This window comes from Filicampus tigris, chromosome 5 (assembly GCF_054856515.1).
Source record: "Filicampus tigris isolate MCC_2025a chromosome 5, RoL_Ftig_1.0, whole genome shotgun sequence".
NCBI classification, from domain to species: Eukaryota; Metazoa; Chordata; class Actinopteri; order Syngnathiformes; family Syngnathidae; genus Filicampus; species Filicampus tigris.
The window spans coordinates 16,835,641-16,854,231 of NC_141221.1; the positions used below are offsets into that span (position 1 = coordinate 16,835,641).

Below are 18,591 nucleotides of genomic sequence, written 5' to 3' on the forward strand. Positions count from 1 at the left end.
GAGGTATCTGCGGAAAGGTCTCATTTAGTCGTACCCAACGGTGTACAATACATTCCTGTGCAACACTCCTACTCTGAGCCCTGACCCCAAAACCTATTTTCTATCGCCTTACCCTTACCCTGAAACCCAAGCTCAACCACAGACACTCTGAGCGGATTTTTGACCCCTAAGCGCCTTCTAACGACTGACTCAAACTCAAATACTAATCTCAACCATCCAGGGAGTGCACCCTCTGCTGGGGACATGTGATATAGCACCCATCCACTCATTTCTATGTGGAGGACATTTTTTGACCACAACTTTTGAACCCTAGACACTCAGAACCAATGGCGAATCCCCCATTTTCAGGGCCCCTGAACATGCTGGATGTGCCTCTGTGGCAGAACGACCCTATGTTCACCCAGAATAGACGTCAAAATTCAACCACTTCCGGAGTCACACATTTAGCTCCGTCCACACTCTGTCCAACCCTGATCTATGGGCTACAGTCAGGTGCATATGACCAAAATGAACCAATGTAGACCTGGGTCAGAGCTCTGGGGAATACCCAGGTCTGAATCAGGGTTGCTGAGGACCATCTGTACATATTTTATAGCATTTGTTACTCATTACTAGGCGGGGTACACCAATGACTAGTCACCAATAATGCTAGGACACAAAAAGATAAAATAACAGACTGGTTACAAGCTAAGGTTAGGGCAGATATAGACCAACAATAGACAGGTCGCCAGTCAATGGTAGGGAATACAGTACATAGACAAAAAAAACATTCACACTCACTGTCATATCTATGGACAATTTAGTGTCTCGGGTCCCCACACAGGAGATTTGAAGCTGTGGCTGTGAGACAGTCATACTAGGCACTTAACTAGCGTGCTGTAAAATGAAATATTCCAAGTTAACATGGAGAAAAACTGAAGATGATGTCGTGCGTCTGGTTCTGCTCGTCCACTTGGGAGAAAGCAGCTGTTGTTCTCATGCTAATGCCGCACGCTCGCACTCACACGCACAATGAAAACGTCACTGGTGGAACAATTAGTTGTCTATGTTGTAGATGTCTCAAGTACAGCCAAGATTCTGACTGGATGCTAGGTGGTTACTGCAAATGTAATGTAACTTCCCATGTTCAACTTTGGCCTCAGCAAAACAATGGTCCACTATGGAATGCCTTTTATTAATATGCTAACAGTTTGAATGCTAACATGCAGCAAGCTAGCCGCCTCCGTACACAAAAGCTAATGTGAAAGAGTGTAGTTCAAATGCTAAATTGCAAACAAAAGCAAGTTAGCAAAATGTGATAATGTGTGATTAACACTGACATCTTTCTTTTGGCGCATTCATGTTTGTCTGGGACGTCGCGGTAGAGGGATTGAGGGAGGCTGGGGGTGGTGCTGGGGGGTGGTGGATGTCAAACAATAGAGCACTTGACAGTGAAAGCATAGCATGTGACCTGCAGAGTCATAACACAGGCGGGACAACAGACATTTGAAATAATATATTTTCTTACGTTTTAAAAATTGTTTCATTTTAGGACAATTTTTAAAAGTACTTATTTTTATAAATATTGTTTTTTAGGTTCTTTTTTAAAAAATGTATTTTTTAAAATAGAAAAATAATAAATTTGTTGTCTTTTATGACTTTTTAGTATTTTTATAAATATTTTTTTGTTTCAGGACGTTAAAATGCGATTGCTATGACTTAAAAAAACATTTGGTTTTTAAAAAATACTTTCTTCTGAAAGACACCATCTTAATTTTAGCTATGAATGATAAACATTTAAAAATGTTTTCAATATATTTTATAAATACATTTAAAAAATGTTTTTAAATGTTTTTCAGGTTTTCCAAGACAAGAACAAATACAAAACTACCCAAAAACAAAACAAAACTAATGCTAATTTTAAAAAGTTTTCTCTCCACAAAACAGAAATTACATTAAAAAAAAAAAATTACAAATAAATAAAAACAAATAAGGAAAGAAATTTAGTCTGATATCATGTCAAGATGGGTAATATTATATAATAATAATATAAAAAAAGTGGGTCCCAAAAATTTTATTTTAATTACATTGTTATTTTTTAAAATATAATTTACTAAAATGTTTTATTTTAGGGCATTTACAAATTAAAAAAACAACTTTATTTTAAGACACTTAAAAAAATATTTTAGAAATGAAAACCGATAAATATTTCTTAAAATTTTAAATTTGTTTTTCATGTTTTTCTATATTAAGACATTTAAAAATATATGCAAAAAATATTAATAATAATAAAAAAATATTTTACGGCATTTTCAAAATACATTTTCAGAAATATTTTTTTTACAACAATTTCTTATGTGTTTTTTTTAGAATTACTTTATTTTCAATTTTAGAAATATTTTCCAAGTATTATTAATTTTATTTTTAAGTAAATTCAATTTGAATATCGAGCTGGCCAGGACGGCCATAGGAGAGAGTGTGGTGGTTGGGGGGCGGGGGGTTTCTTTGCGGAGAGGATCACGGATGACAATAGCCCACTTGAAGGCGAGTCAAGTGTATTCTGCTTGTCGCACTCAAAGTGACAGCGAACAGGCTTCATCACCAACTTCTGGACGGGAAATCTCCAAACTGGGATTTTACCCTACGCGTATTCCTGTGGGAATAAATTGCAAGGTAGGAATATTCCAAAGTCATTTTGGCAACTGCAAAAACACTAACCAAGGTTGAGTGACTGCAAACTATACTAGTTCTTCTTTCTCCATACCAGGCACCTATTTGTACGCACTTCAAAGATAAATACTGAACTGTACTTAACAAATATACTCTACTGGGGAAAAAAAAGGTTAAACCACTGTAACATTACGCGCATGTGTGAATAATGCATGTGAATAATAAATGTGAATAACTGCAGTTTTTTTCTCCCACAAAACTTTACTTTTAGATCATTTAAAAAAAAGGATTTAGGCTTTCAAAACCACTTATGAAAATAGAACTTCATTCTCATCATTTTATGTCGATGGGTAGGCCAAAAGTTTTCTCTTGGTGAGAAAGAGAAGTATAACGTTTCGTAGCTTGAAAAAAAATTGTAAATGAATTGTAAATTTCATATATTATGAAAATGTATTACTACCAAAAATCTAAAAAATCCACAATGCACTGTGTGCGCGAAAGTTGAAGGACGAAGTAGCGAGGGATCACTGTAATACTAATATTACTTCATTCTCATGTATCATGAAAATGTATTACTACCAAAAATCCAACTTAACATTGAAAAAAAACATTTTAAATTGCTTAAATTGAAAAAATGTGAATTAATTCATCTAAAATTCTGAGGGTTTTTTTCTCCATACATCAACTTTTCCCTAACAAAAATAAGTTTTTATCTTTAAAAAAAATAAAAAATAAAAAATGCAACTTTATCTCGTAATATTAGGCAATACTTTATCTAAAATGGATATCTGTTCCTGATGTCTTTTTTAGGGCCAGTTTTGTCAGTGCAGATTGTCGCCCTCGGTCGATGCCGGAATTGAAGTGGGATTTGTCCGTCCGCTAGTCTGTCGGAATGTCGGGACGCAACTCGGGGCCGGGCGAGCCCGCCGAGAGCCGCTTCCACGTGGACGTGGTCCACGAGGACGAGTCGCGGGGCCGCTCCTGGGTGGGCTTCGCCGACCCCGGCGCGTTGGGCAGCGCCGGCGACATCGGACTCCCGCCGGACGTTTTCCTGGAGCCGGACGGGCCACGCAGCGACTCGGTCAGCCTGCACTCGACGGGCACAGGGCAGACGCAGGTGTCGGACACGCACTCCAACACGTACTACATGAGGACATTTGGACACAACACGGTGGACGCCGTGCCCAATATCGACTTCTACCGCCACACGGACGCCACGCTCGGCGAGAAGATGAACAGACCCTCGCTTGCGGAACTCCACGACCAACTCGACAAGGTCAGTGCCAGAAAATGCCACGCCAGCTCATAATATAAAAAATATATCTCTCTGTCTTAGTTTTGGTTTAGGACATTTTTAAATTTGAAAAATGTGTATTAAAAACATTTTACATTTTGTTTCATTAACTTGGAAATTATTATTTCTTTTAAAGACACTTATATTTTTTTATGTATATATATTTTCGAATTAAAAAACTGAAAATTATTTACTCGAAAGTTATTTTTTTGTATTTTCTTTAGGGATTCTAAAGTATTATTTTTTGCTATTTCTTTTTAATTCAAGACATTTCAAATGTTTTTATTTTAAAATGTATTTTATGAAAGTAAACTACATTTTAAAATATATTTTTATGAACAAAGCTTTTTATTTTTAGACACTTAAAAATGTATAAATCAAAAATTGAATGAATCCTAATTTGGGATATTAAAAAATATTTTATAATTAAAAACAGTTTTATTTTAGGATATTTTAAAATACATTTCTGAAATTTGAAAAACATATTGAGCAACATTTTTAAATATATAAACAAAGCTTTTTATTTTAAGCCACTTTAAAATGTATAGTAAAAAATGTATGAATACTATTTTGGGATATAAAAAAATGTATTTTATAATTAAAAACAGAGTTTGTTTTAAGACACTTTTAAAAATACACCTGCAGCCAATTGTTAGTTGATTCTAAAAATGCATTTAAAAATTTGTTTAATTCATGCCATTTTAAAATATGTATATTTTTTTATTTCAAGACATTTCAAGATATATTTATAAAAAATATATATATAATATTAGTTTTATTATAGGGTACTTTAAAAATGTGATTTTTTTCTATTGGTACAGTTTTGAATATACTTTTACATATGCTTAAGGACATTTTTTAAATAATTATTATCAAACCTTTTCTTAAAAGTTCAATGACGGCTCATCACAGTTTCTTGACATGATGGAAAAAAAATCCCTTCAATTTATGTTTGAGTTCCTCTTGTTTTCGCATTGGATCAGATGAGAGGGTGTACCTAATGAAGTGACCAAAAAGGAGTCAGTCAATGCGACTCGACATTCCTCATTCACCCCGTCACGCACAACTCTTGAGCATGTGCGTGGGACTGATGACGTCCTCGGACACGCAGGCGCAGGCGCATGCACACGCGCACAAACGCATACACACACACACACACACACCCACACACACACACACACACACACACACACACACACACACACACACACACGAGTCCAGCGTTTGGGTTGGTGTACCACGGCGCTCAGGTTTTAGCCTACTCACATTTTCCCGTCTTCTAAGAAACCTGCTGAATGTTTCCATTTGGTCCCCGTGATGACGTTCTGTTGCTGTTGCCCAGGATCCCCTGGAGGACGGGATGGCCAACGGGGAGGAGCCGTCGGCGGCCGAAGAGGCGGCGGCCCGGGCGGTCAAGGAGACCAAAGGAGCCGCCATCAAGTTTGGTTGGATCAAAGGAGTCCTGGTACGAGCATACACAGAATAACACACGGTCGCCTTCAAGGTCATCTTGAATATCCCAGAATTTTACAGCCTTTTCTCTGGTAAGACCTGGTACACACAACGACAATCGGCCCGTTTATGGTACGATTTTTTTTGCCCCTTTATGACCAAAGACGACCAATGACAGACCATCTAGTGTCTATACGGTTGTCCTGTGGTCTGAGGTGTGTTAATAGTAAGTTGTCCCTCTAATAGGGTCCGAAACAGGTTGTGTCGCCAATCTTAAATATTAAAAATGTTCAATATTTATGACCAGAAATCTTCCATGTGTGTGGGGAAAGCTGCCGACTCACGAGTCTACAGGCTGAGTTAAAGCGGAAGTCAAGCCAAACATATATTTTTTCAAGAATATGTTCTATGCAAGCCCACTAGTTAAAACAAGGCATTCTGATAAATATTGCATTTGTGGAATAAGAGTTTTAATCCACTCATTTTTAGACATCTCTGGGGGCGGCCATTTTGTCACTTCTGTCGATTGAAAATGACATCACATTTGCTCAGGTAAGGACCAATCACGGCTGACCTGTTTTCTGAAGCTGAGACGTGACTGATCGTTACCTGAGCCCTGAGCAGTTGTGATGTCATTTTTAGTCGACAGAAGTGACAAAATGGCCGCCCCCTGACATGGCTAAAAAGGGGTGGATTTTGCTGCTTAACTCATATTCCACAAACGCAATATTTATCAGAAAGCCGTTTTTCAACTAATGGGCCTACTGGGAATATATTCTTGAAAAAAATATGCTTTGGTTGATTCCTACTTTAATGATCTTATGTTTTTTGCAGGTGCGATGCATGCTGAACATCTGGGGCGTGATGCTCTTCATCCGGATGTCGTGGATCGTGGGACAGGCCGGCATCGGTACGCCGTCGCTTCCGTTGGTTCGCCGTTGAACGCGCGCGCTCGAATGAACTCAAGTTTGCTTTGTGAGCAGGACTGACCATCGCCATCATCCTGATGGCCACGCTGGTGACCACCATCACGGGTCTGTCCACCTCCGCCATCGCCACCAACGGCTTTGTACGAGGAGGTGAAAACCTACAAACCCTTTGTCCTTTAATATTGTTGTTAAAAAGCAGAAAGCTTTGTTTCTGTTATGCTCCACATCCTGGTGCTGGTGCATTATTCAAACTTGGCAAGCGTATATTTGCAGGTGGCGCTTACTACCTGATCTCCAGGAGCTTGGGTCCAGAGTTCGGGGGCTCCATCGGCCTCATCTTCGCATTTGCGAACGCGGTAGCTGTGGCCATGTATGTGGTCGGCTTCGCCGAGACAGTGGTGGAGATGCTCAACGTGAGGGATGCCTCCTCCCCCGCCCTCGCCGCCCTTTTTCGTTCCCCTCATGGCAATATTTTCTTCGTTGTCTTGCTCGGGCTCGTTTCCAGGACGTGGACGCCCTGATGACGGACGAGCTAAACGACATCCGCATCGTGGGCACGCTGACCGTCATCCTGCTGCTGGGCATCTCGGTGGCCGGGATGGAGTGGGAGGCCAAGGCTCAGATTGTCCTGCTGCTCGTCCTGCTCGCCGCCATCGCAAATTACTTCATCGGAAGCCTCATACCTGCCCAGGACAAGGCGGCCAAAGGATTCTTTGGATATCAAAGTCAGGCAAATATCAACGTTTGACCACACGATCAAACACCATCTAAAAACTGTCAATCCTGAAGTGTCTTCTGCAATGAGAAAAAATCATCAACTGATCATTGAGTGTATCTACAGACACCGTCAGCCGATCCCTGTGTAACTCCTTGCACATGAGAGATCCTTAATCTCAGGGTGTCCCTGAGCCACTGCAGACTATTTCGAACATCAGTGGATCACAGACTAACTCCTGGCACATTATAAAGCCACGCAGACATCACCAACCAATCTTAGAGTAACACTTGGTACATTATAGAACCACACAGACATGACCACGCAGTCCCAAGGTGTCTTCCGACACATCAGTTTCACGCAGCCATTATCAACTGACACACCAGAGATTTAATACAGACATCATCAGTGGATTCCAGACTAACTCCTGGCATGCTACGAAGCCATGCAGATATCACTACCGATCTTTGAGTAACTCTTGGTACATTATACTGAACAAGAGAACCACGCGGACATGCTACTGATATTCCAGTATATCAACAGACATCACTAGCAGATCCCAGATTGTCTCCCGACGTCTCAGATTCATGTCGCCATCATCAACTCATCCCAGAGTAACTCCTGGCACGTGAGAGATCCTTACAGACGTTGAATGCTGATCACAGAGTATTCCTAACGCACCAGGCATGAATACAGACGTCATCGACACACTATTTCCATACAGACGTTATCAGCCAATCCCAAGATTTCTCCGAATGTCTCAGACGCATGCAGACATCATCAGTCGATCCCAGAATAGCTACTGGCACATTGCCAGTGGATCTCAAGAGTGTCACATAATTATCAGAAGATCCCAGAGTCATTCACCGTTGTTTTCACCGTTGTTTTCCTCCCTTGGCTTTTAAGACTTCTGATTGGTTAAAATGCTCTTACATAGGACCAGTTGTTGCTTTGAACTTGTCTGAGATTCTTTGTCACGTCTGCAGCGGCTATATTTGTGGAAAATCTGGGTCCGGACTTCCGGGATGACGAGACCTTCTTCTCCGTGTTCGCCATCTTCTTCCCGGCAGCCACCGGGATCCTGGCGGGAGCCAACATCTCCGGAGACCTCCGTGTATGACCAACAGATAAACAATGCCATAGCTATTCGGACTTGCCTGTTTACTGTAAAAAAAAGAAAAACACGAAATGATTTCTTAAGAATCTTCGACAGTGGGTCGCAAACGATGACGCACGATTTATCGTGGGGTTTTCACTATATAGTGGATAGGGAGTGATTCCCAACACAGGTCCAATCGTTTGTGTGGTGTCCGTCTTTGAAAGGACCCCCAGTCTGCCATCCCCAAAGGAACGCTGCTCGCCATCCTCATCACGGGAGTCACCTATGTGGGCGTGGCCATCTCTGCAGGTCGGTGACGGCTCTGTGACATAATCATCTCGCGTCCGAACGATACGCTAGCCAACGCATGCGGCGGTGATCCTTCAGGCTCGTGCATGGTGAGAGACGCTACGGGCGACGTCAATGACACGCTGAGCGACACCATCAACTGCACAGACGCCGCCGCTTGTACGCTGGGGTACGACTTCTCCATTTGCAAAGAGGGAGGATGCCAGTACGGCCTCATGAACGACTTCCAGGTAAGACTGCCAGCCGGGCTGTCATCAATGTGTGTGCGCGTGTGCTTGGGGACAAGAGTGTCGCCATTGTTGTGAGTCACAAGCTTCTTGCAGCAATGAATCAACACATTGTTGATGGACTCCTACACACGCACCAACACCGATTGTTGTGGAAACTTCTGTTTGGCCATGTGTGATGAAGAGATAAAGTATCTGATTCAAGCACATGTCTTTAAAAGAGAAGTTGAAACAAACACTTTTTTTCAGGAATATGTTCCATGCAAGCCCACTAGTTGAAACACGGCATTCTGATGATTATTGCGTTTGTGGAATAAGAGTTAAGCAGCAAAATCCACCCGTTTTTAGCCATCTCTGGGGGCGGCCATTTTGTCACTTATGTCAACTGAAAATGACATCACAACTGCTCAGGGCTCAGGTAACGACCAATCACGGCTCGGCTTCAGAAAACAAGTCAGCCGTGATCGGTTGTTATTTGAGCCCTGAGCAGTTGTGATGTCATTTTCGGGTGACATAAGTGACAAAATGGCCGCCCCCTCAGATGGCTAAAAAGGGGTGGATTTTGCTGCTTAACTCACATTCCACAAACGCAATATTAAATCAGAATGCCGTGTTCCAACTAGCGAGCCTGCTGGGAGCATATTCTTGAAAAAAATATATGCTTGGGTTGACTTCCGCTTTAAAGACCCTGTAAAGTGACTTCCGAGATTTGTTCCTAAATAAATTCACAAATGTTTGAAGATAATTGCTGAAAATGCGCAAAGACCGAGAACTATGTAGTACTTAATGGTCAAGAATTAGCATTCAAATGTTTTTCACCATTTCAGATGTATTGATTTTTGGGGGAGTGGCTAAAACAGCTCCGTCATGAGTCGCCCCTCCTCGAAGTGTTTGAGCGCCTTCATTTGCATCAGCGGCTATCCGGCACAATCGCGACATGCAATTAGCAAACTATCTAAACCGACCCGCCGAAAATACCTCCTCCTTTGAGATAGTCCACTGGCGTGGCAGCTTTAGAACACCTCGTTATTGTGGCCTGGAAAAAAAACCTTGATGACATGCTGGTATATATTCCATGTGTAGACATAAGAAAGATGCTAGACAAAGTAGCATCCATTTTTCCTGGGCTACTTGTGATATTCGATTGCCAGTTGCCAGGTGAGTGGGGCGTAGTGTCAGTAAACACGCCCACAACGTTTGAGAGGGGACCACTATCCCTCACCCATTAATTTTTGTGATTTTGAAGGCTCATTTTATAAACCAGGTGATTTTTTTTTTTAACCATTCAAATTTGGCAGGGTTGTTAACAACACTCATTGACGTTTTTTTCACTTTACGAGGACTTTAAGAGTATTTATTGTCTTTACAAAGCAAGTGGTAAAAGAATGTGCATCCTTGCTTCAAATGACAGCAGTATCATGATTATACCTTGCAGGCGATGAGTCTGGCATCGGCGTTTGGGCCTCTCATCACGGCGGGAATCTTCTCGGCCACCCTGTCGTCCGCTCTAGCCTCGCTGGTCAGCGCTCCAAAAGTCTTCCAGGTAGGAAAAACACACAAAAAAAGGTGCTGAATCATCTTGACCATTTGTGTCCATTTGCAAAAACATTTGAGCTGTGTTGAAGCAAAAACTCACTTTTGGTTCTATGTTTTGGCCAACTGAAAGAAACCCATGAAAATGAAATGTATGAATTCCTTGCTATTTACGAGATTGAATCAAACAAGTTGGCATTGGCGGCTGGCTCGGGAGATGGCCCACTTCGCCACATTATATTGAAAAAGACAAAATAAACATGAAATAAAATAAACATGTTGAAATGTATGCAGCCAATAACTACTTTTACATGAGTGGGATCATTATTTCCTTCATTTGTATTGTCAGATTTGTGACGTGTTTCTGTCTTGGGGCACAAAAGAATTCCCCCGTACAAAAGAGAAAACTCCACCAGCCGCCACTGTAATTTGGCTAAAATGGGTTGCATTCTACTCTCAACAATTATCATTTCTTTAAAATGTTTTCCAGCGGATGCTATCATGAATCATTTTATTGACAAGGGAGCAATATGGTGTAATAGTCTCAGCTTCCGAAAGAGGCGTTTAATGCCTTCTTCACTCCCCTGGAGCAAATGAACGACACGATTTTGAGTTTAAGAAGTCAAAATAAACTCTGCTGAGTGACCATGGACAAGAATTAGATTTTAATTTAAGAAGTGGAAGCTTCTGTAGCAAGCTTTACAAAGTCTTCACGATTAGCAGTATTTGCAAACAAATTGGAATTTGAATGGCGAACAAATAAATATATATATATTCTAATTATGACAAGAACCGATGTTTGGTTCAAAAATGTGCCATGTCGGAACAAGTTGAAAGGAAACAAACACGGGGTTAACATCAACTAGTGTATGATTGTGTGTGTGTGTGTGTTCGCTTAGGCTCTTTGCAAGGACAACATCTACCCTGGCCTGGGCATCTTTGCCAAAGGTTACGGCAAGAACAACGAGCCTCTGCGCGGCTACGTGCTAACCTTCTGCATCGGCCTCGCCTTCATCCTCATCGGTAGCCAACCGACGCTCGATGCACACTTGCGCTGTAGCTGCTGAGGACTACGGCGTCCCCCCACTATATTGGCCGTTCCTTTTCCTTTTCCTCTCAGCCGAGTTGAACATCATCGCTCCGATCATCTCCAACTTTTTCCTGGCGTCCTACGCGCTCATCAACTTCTCCGTCTTCCACGCCTCGCTGGCCAACTCTCCAGGTGAGCTTGATGCCTCACTCGTTCATGGAAAGACGTTTGAGAGTTTATTCCAGATTAATGACATCCATCTCAAGATCCGTAACTTTGATTTACTCGTTAGGCTAGTACATTTTGCTAGTGAGGCAAAACTGTGCACTACTATGGAAGTGCTGGATGTTAACTCGTAGAATTTTTAACGTCACCGGTAGTACGAGTAGCATGCATTTGTCAAATGTTCACTCTTCATTCCAAAATCATTTCATTCCTCCACAAATTAAGAAATTAATAAAACAATCGATAAGGAATCGGTTTGATAAGCAGTATCGACAATGGAATCTCAATAGCTAAGTGGGGCACGACTGATTATCGGTATTTTGACGAATATCAGCATCTGGTTTTTTATTTATTCATTTATAAATTTTACATCAAATCTGACATCTAAACTCATTCACCGCCATTGCCAAATTTACTTGTCTTTTCACAGTCCAGCCATTCAATCCCAGGAATTTATTTATATTTTTTTCAAATCTTTTCAAACGATAGGGTAAAAGGGGGGCTGAAAATGTCTGGCAGTGAAGGAGTCAAAGAGGAAGTCAACCCAAACATTTTCTTTTCAAGAATATGTTCTATGCAGGCCCTCTGGTCTAAACATGGAAATTCTGATTTAATATTGCATTTGTGGAATATGAGTTAAGCAGTTAAAATCCACCCGTTTTTGTCCATCTCAGGGGGCGGCCATTTTGCCACTTTCTGTTCAATCACATTTAATCAATCACATTTTATTTATATAGCACTTTTCATACAAGAAAATGCAACTCAAAGTGCTGTGCAACAAAAACATCCAAAAGACAACATAAAAAGAAGAGGAAGAAGAAGTTGACTGAAAATGACATCACAGTTGCTCAGGGCCCAAATAACGACCAATCCTGGCACAGCTTCAGAAAACCGGTGAGCCGTGATTGGTTGTTACCTGAGCAAATGTGATGTCATTTTCAGTCGACAGGAGTGTCGAGTATTTTGAATAAATGCTCACTCAAATGTCTTTCCACCCTCATTGGCTCGGGTTCCACATCAGCGCTAATGCCTTTCCGTCCGTCACCACAGGGTGGCGTCCCAGCTTCAAGTATTACAACATGTGGGTGTCCCTGGCGGGCGCCATCTTGTGCTGCGTGGTGATGTTTGTCATCAACTGGTGGGCGGCGCTGGTCACGCTGCTCATTGTCCTGGCGCTCTACATCTACGTTAGCTACAAGAAGCCTGGTGACCGTCAAACGCAGACCGCCTTACACGGGGTTCCTCTCCCCAGCCGCTTAACTAGTTTCTTCTTCTCGTCTCCCTTTGATCATGTCCACGTGTGCGCGCCCAAGACGTCAATTGGGGATCGTCCACTCAGGCGCTCATCTACAACCAGGCTCTTACACAATGTCTCAACCTGACTGGTGTGGAGGACCATGTCAAGAACTTCAGGTGAGCACAAACTGGGACTATGTTGGACCAAAAGACAGACGGATCCCAGAATTGATAGATCACATCTACGAACATCATCGTTTCATACTCGATTGCCTCAGAATCATTCAGACATCATCAGCCGACCACAGAGTTTCCCCTGACACATTGTAGACCCATGACGACATCACCGGTCGATCCCAAACGTGCCTCCCGGCGCACCAGAGATTCATGCAGACATCATCAGCCGAGTCCAGAGTGGATGCAGGCACATTATAGATTGACGTCGATGTAACCGCTCCATCGATAAGTTACGATAACAATGAAGCAAAATACATATAATATGACGTCACAATTTGATCCAAGCTACAACATAGGGCCACAAAGACACCATCAACGGATTCCAGAGTTTCTCCAGACATGTCAAGTCCATGCAGACATCACGAGCCGATGTCAGAGTGTCTGAGTGTTGATGTTTACGCTGGCAGGCCTCAGTGTTTGGTCCTGACCGGGTATCCGAGCTCTCGGCTTGCTCTGCTGCAGCTGGTCCATTCCTTCACCAAGAACGTGGGCCTGATGGTGTGCGGACACGTCAGGATTGTACGTAAGCGCTCAAAAGCTCTCTCTTCTCGCGTTACATCCATATAAGCCGCATGCCCGCACTGTGCGTGTGCGCATGCGCGTTTGCAGGCGTGTCGGCGTCCCAACGTGAAGGAGGCGTCTCAGGAGCACGCTCGCTGTCAGCGCTGGCTCAACAAGAAGCGGATCAAAGCTTTCTACGCTCCCGTCTTCTCCGACACTCTCAGACACGGCGTGCACTTCCTCCTGCAGGTGGCGACAACGCCCTCTTTATTGCTCCTCATTGTTTCAATGATTGACTGATGGACCGTTGGTGTCTCTTGGTCCAGTCAGTGGGTCTGGGCCGCCTGAAACCCAACACTCTGGTGCTAGGCTTCAAGAACAACTGGATGGAGGGCCACATGAATGATGTGGAGACGTATATCAACATTCTCCAGTAGGAAACGCCTTGGTCTTCATCTTGTTTGTCATCTTCTTCAGTGATGCATTTTGGGTGTTATTCCCTAGTGACGCATTTGACCTGCAGTTTGGTATGGTCATCCTGAGGCTTCCTGAGGGCTTGGATGTCTCTCACATCCAAGGACAAGGTCAGTGAAAACAGTTACTCTGTTGCTAACCAAAACAGTAGCACCTCGCGTGGCATGAGAACAGACGTCACCAGCCGAATTCGGGATGTATCGGAGACTCGTAAAGACATCATCCGCCGATCAAGAGTGTCCCCTTTCACATTAAAGACATCAGCCAATCCCAGAGTCATCATGGCCGAGGAATGATAACCGATCTCAATATCTTCTGGTACATTATAGAGCTGTGCAGACATCACTAGACGATCCCAGAGTGTCTCCTGAGATGTCAGATTCATACAGACATCATCAGCCGAAGTCAGAGTACCTCATGGCACACGATAGATCCATACATACATCACCAGTTGGTTCCAGAGTGTCACCGGACATGTCGGATTCATCAAGCCATAATCAGCCGATCGCAGAGTGCAGCTGCCAACATCAGCAGTCAATCCCAGGGTCTTTTGACACATTGTAGAACCATGCAGCTATCAAAAGCTGATCTCAGAGTATGGTGGTACAACAGAGAACCCTGAAGACATCACCAGCTGATCTCAGATTGTTTCTTGGCGAAAGGTGGTTCCATTCAGACCTAATTAGTCCATCTCAGAGTGCATTTAAAGACATCATCAGCCAATCTCACGTCCACTGGTACATTAGAGGCTTATCAAGACATAACCAGCCGATCCCAGAACATCTCCTGGCACAATTAAACAGCCACGCACACATCCTCAGTTGTTTCCGGTCTCTCATCACATGTCAGACTCTTGCAGATATCATAAACCAATCCCAGAGTGTCTGCTTATTTTGATTTGTGAAAAAAAGTCCAGCGTGTGCGGTTTATGTGTGTTCTTTGCAGATGAGCTGTCTTGCTCCCATGAAAAGCCTCCGGTCACCAAGGACACCCCAGTGACCATCACTCTGACCAAAGACTCGGATTCGGACTCTAGTCCGTCCAAGACCGCCAGCAACCAGAGCAGCCCGCTCATCATCAGAGGTGAATAACCTATTAATATTATTATCACAATGCTAAGTAAACTTACTAGTGACTCCAAGTACACGTTTTTAAGATACTCACAAATTTAATTGATATACAGGCAGACTGAGTTACGATCTTGGTTATTGAACAAATTCAACCGGTAAGTCCATCTATCCGTGTGTGTGTGTGTGTGTGTGTGTGTGTGTGTGGGGGTGTGTGTGTGTGTGTGTGTGTGTAGACAGCAAAGCAGCTCTGAGTGCGAGCGAGCAGCGCCTCCTCGAGTCCAGTCAGCAGTTCAAGAAGAAGCAAGGGAAAGGAACCATCGACGTCTGGTGGCTCTTTGACGACGGAGGTCAATTGTTTGTTTTTTTTTAATCAGAATTGTGCAAACAGAAATTTTGCAATGGTTGTGCATGAATGACACTTTGGACTGTGATGCTACCTAGCGGTCAACTTGGTGAATGACTGAATTGATGAATGAAATGAATTTTACAAGATGTAAGTTGTATATTTTGGGGAGAAAAGGTATAATAGGAATAAAGTCTTTTCTGCATATGTATATAATAGGGCTGGGATGATCCACTTTTGTCCGATCCGATACGGAACCCGATACTTGGGTAGCGACCCGATACCTATTGCGATACTTGAATATTATAAAAATATATATTTTTAAAAAATGAGGCATGTGTTTCCAAAGTTTTAAGTGCCATTTGACATTTATTCAAGAGTCATGATTGAAAAGGGCATAAGCTGTTCCAGTAACTGTTTCTGTAACTGTTCCTGATACACAAGAGTGCAATAAATGAAACTCCATTCACAAAGCTCAACTTTAAGGACCTCAAATATTCCAAAAGTGTGTTATAGAAAGTGCAAAACATATACATAAGGTATTGAAAGTATTGTGATACTTCATCAACGATACAATATTTTTTTCCCAGCCCTAGTATGTAATATGAGACTTAAGTTGAATTGTTTAAAAAAATGTTATTCTGGAAGAAAATATGATTTAATATACAGAGAATAAAACAACAGCGTGTGACTGATGTCTGGGGCGAGTACAGGAGTATGACGACACCACCATGAGGAAGGTTGGATGCCCAGGACTTATTGCTTGACTTACTTTATTTACAAGACAAGGGTGGCACAATGGCATCGTTGACATTAGCAATAAAATTAATATTCCAGTAATAAACATTACAATGCATTTATAATGTACATGTGTGTGTGTGTTGTTGTGCTTAGGGTTGACACTGCTGCTTCCCTACCTGTTGACCAACCGAAGCAAATGGGCCGACTGCCGCATTCGAGTCTTCATCGGAGGAAAAATCAACCGCATCGACCACGACAGACGCATGTCAGTCACACGCACGCGTGTCAAACATCTTAGCGGTGAACAAGCACACACACCCACGTGTGTGTACTGTGTGTATACAGGATGGCGACGCTGCTCAGCAGGTTCCGCATCGACTTCTCCGACATCAATGTTCTAGGAGACATCAACACCAAACCCAAAAAACACAAGTATGTTTATAATCAACACGTGCACGCGCACACACAGCATCTTCTTCACTCATGATTTCACACTCATTTAAAATGTCAGAAGAAACACAGGTAACAAAACTCTTCATAAACAATAAGGTGTGTGTTTGAATGGGTTAGTCTAGTAGACGAGACCAGGAAGTGTTTGAAGGCAGATAGTGAACATGATTGTATTATATGTGTGTGTGTGTGTGTGTGTGTGTGTGTGTGCGCGCGTAGTAAGTTGTGGTTCAAGGCCCTGGTGGAGTCGTACAGGTTGAAGGAGGAGGACATGGACCAGGAGGCGGCCGAGCGTCTGAAGGCCGAGCAGCCCTGGAGGATCACCGACAACGAGCTGGAGCTCTACAAGGCCAAGGTTACATCAAGCGCGTCTGCGACACGCGCAACCTTTCTTTTAGCAATAACGCTTGCGACATTTGTGTTCAGAGCAATCGGCAGATCCGGCTCAACGAACTCCTCAAGGAGCACTCCAGCGACGCCAAGCTCATCGTCATGTGAGAGAACAAGTCTTCACCACTTGACTTGTTGTCATCAAAACGACAAACAAGGACAAAAATATCATAATTCATATGCTCGTAAAATCAATCGCTATTGCAGAAATGTTTTTTTTTTCGTACAAATGCAAACCCCAACATATAACTTTTTTAAAAATACACACTACATGTAGAAATAGTATTTCAAAAAATACACATTATACTACTTCTAAACATTTTTGCATACCTAATAAAGTGTCTGCTCTTTTGTTATTGGTCAGGACAATGCCCCTGGCAAGGAAGGGTGTGGTTTCTAGCGCCCTCTACATGTGCTGGCTGGAAACGCTGTCCAAGGAACTTCCTCCTCTTCTGCTGGTGCGAGGAAACCACCAGAGCGTCCTCACGTTCTACTCCTAACACACACACAACACATGCAATAAAATCACACTTTTACTCTAGCATCAATTGCTGCGGTTTTGTCGACTTTTTTTATTTTATTTTTATTAAATTGTCATAACAAACTAACCAAGTGTACATTTAACGGTTTGTTTACATGAATCAAAGTTGTATTGATTTGGCCCTATGTTATCATGTTGTTTTTTAACTTTGTTAAATAAATAAACTATTAAATACACAATGTCTTGTATTCAAATCTTTTAAGTATAATTACAAACATACAACTTGTGAACTTCAGCGACAATAATTGTGACTTCTTTCAGCGAAGTTTTGAAAAAATTCTGAACGGTAGTGATCTAACAGTAATGGCGATATCATCATCGTCATGTTACGATATTAAAACCAGCACACTTCTGTCAAAAAACATTACAAGGGTACTTTTCACCCGTTTCAGACATTAAGCATTGTGAACTACAGTAGGGCTGGACCGATAATTCAATATGCGATTGACACCTGATCGATATCATTAGAAAATGCCTTCAATAAAATGTTCGATAGGAAAAAAATAGAAAACAAAACCGATCGTGGCATGGTGCGTGATGTAGGCAGCGCGCATCGATAAAGGAGTTCCCAGTCTCTGATATGCTAGCGCCAGTTAGCCATAGCCCACCCTGGGCATCGCACTCAAGTTTAAATCAAGCAAGTAAAATATGAGTGTACTATGGCAATAATGAGTCCGCAAAAAAAAATAAAGTAATCCTAACACGGTTGGTCAAAGATAATGTATGCACTGCAAGAGAGTATTCGTTCACTTACATATATGAACATTATAAAACAATACAATACAACCAAGCCTATTTCTTTGTCACTGCTGTTATGTACAAAAACATAACCGAGTTTTTAACAGTATCGTTAGCTTTCTATATTGCCAATCTACCCCCAAAAATATTGCGATAATTATCTTATCATGAGGTTCATATCAGGATATCGTGGCATTTCGATATCATTACATCCCTAGCTGAACAGCAATGCGTTTAAGACTCCATTATTAGGGTTGAACCATTTCGACTTCGATCTTATTTTCCTCTATTTTATTATAAATCTGATTATTATTATTATTAATTTATATAAAACTGTCGATACATACTGTTAAAAAAACAAAATTAGTAACAATGTTATCATGTCTCTTCGGACAATCCACCATCAGT

At 42.0% G+C, this 18,591-nt stretch overlaps 2 protein-coding genes across 2 annotated transcripts in view; one reads left to right on the forward strand and one right to left on the reverse strand.

Moving 5' to 3' along the window:
• Positions 1 to 10,204, reverse strand: part of LOC147147557 (uncharacterized) — a 31,481-nt gene extending 21,277 nt beyond the window's left edge. Inside the window, exons 1-2 of the mRNA XM_086031688.1 lie at positions 10,103 to 10,204; positions 5,210 to 5,405 (exon numbers count right to left, since the gene is read on the reverse strand). The gene's annotated coding sequence lies outside the window, so the exon portion shown is untranslated. The remainder of the gene's footprint in view (positions 1 to 5,209; positions 5,406 to 10,102) is intronic.
• slc12a2l (solute carrier family 12 member 2-like) lies at positions 2,509 to 17,624 on the forward strand. Its single transcript, XM_086031682.1, has 26 exons — positions 2,509 to 2,652; positions 3,460 to 3,925; positions 5,286 to 5,408; positions 6,230 to 6,305; positions 6,379 to 6,474; positions 6,598 to 6,737; positions 6,830 to 7,049; positions 8,026 to 8,153; positions 8,363 to 8,447; positions 8,526 to 8,677; positions 10,110 to 10,217; positions 11,107 to 11,230; positions 11,328 to 11,429; positions 12,513 to 12,668; positions 12,776 to 12,875; positions 13,343 to 13,454; positions 13,545 to 13,685; positions 13,763 to 13,869; positions 13,941 to 14,020; positions 14,856 to 14,993; positions 15,214 to 15,327; positions 16,218 to 16,329; positions 16,410 to 16,496; positions 16,734 to 16,869; positions 16,941 to 17,008; positions 17,269 to 17,624. Exons 2-26 carry the CDS (start codon positions 3,542 to 3,544, stop codon positions 17,402 to 17,404), a joined length of 3,225 nt encoding a protein of 1,074 aa, XP_085887808.1. The 5' UTR covers positions 2,509 to 2,652; positions 3,460 to 3,541; the 3' UTR covers positions 17,405 to 17,624.
• Positions 17,625 to 18,591: the final 967 nt, after the last annotated feature.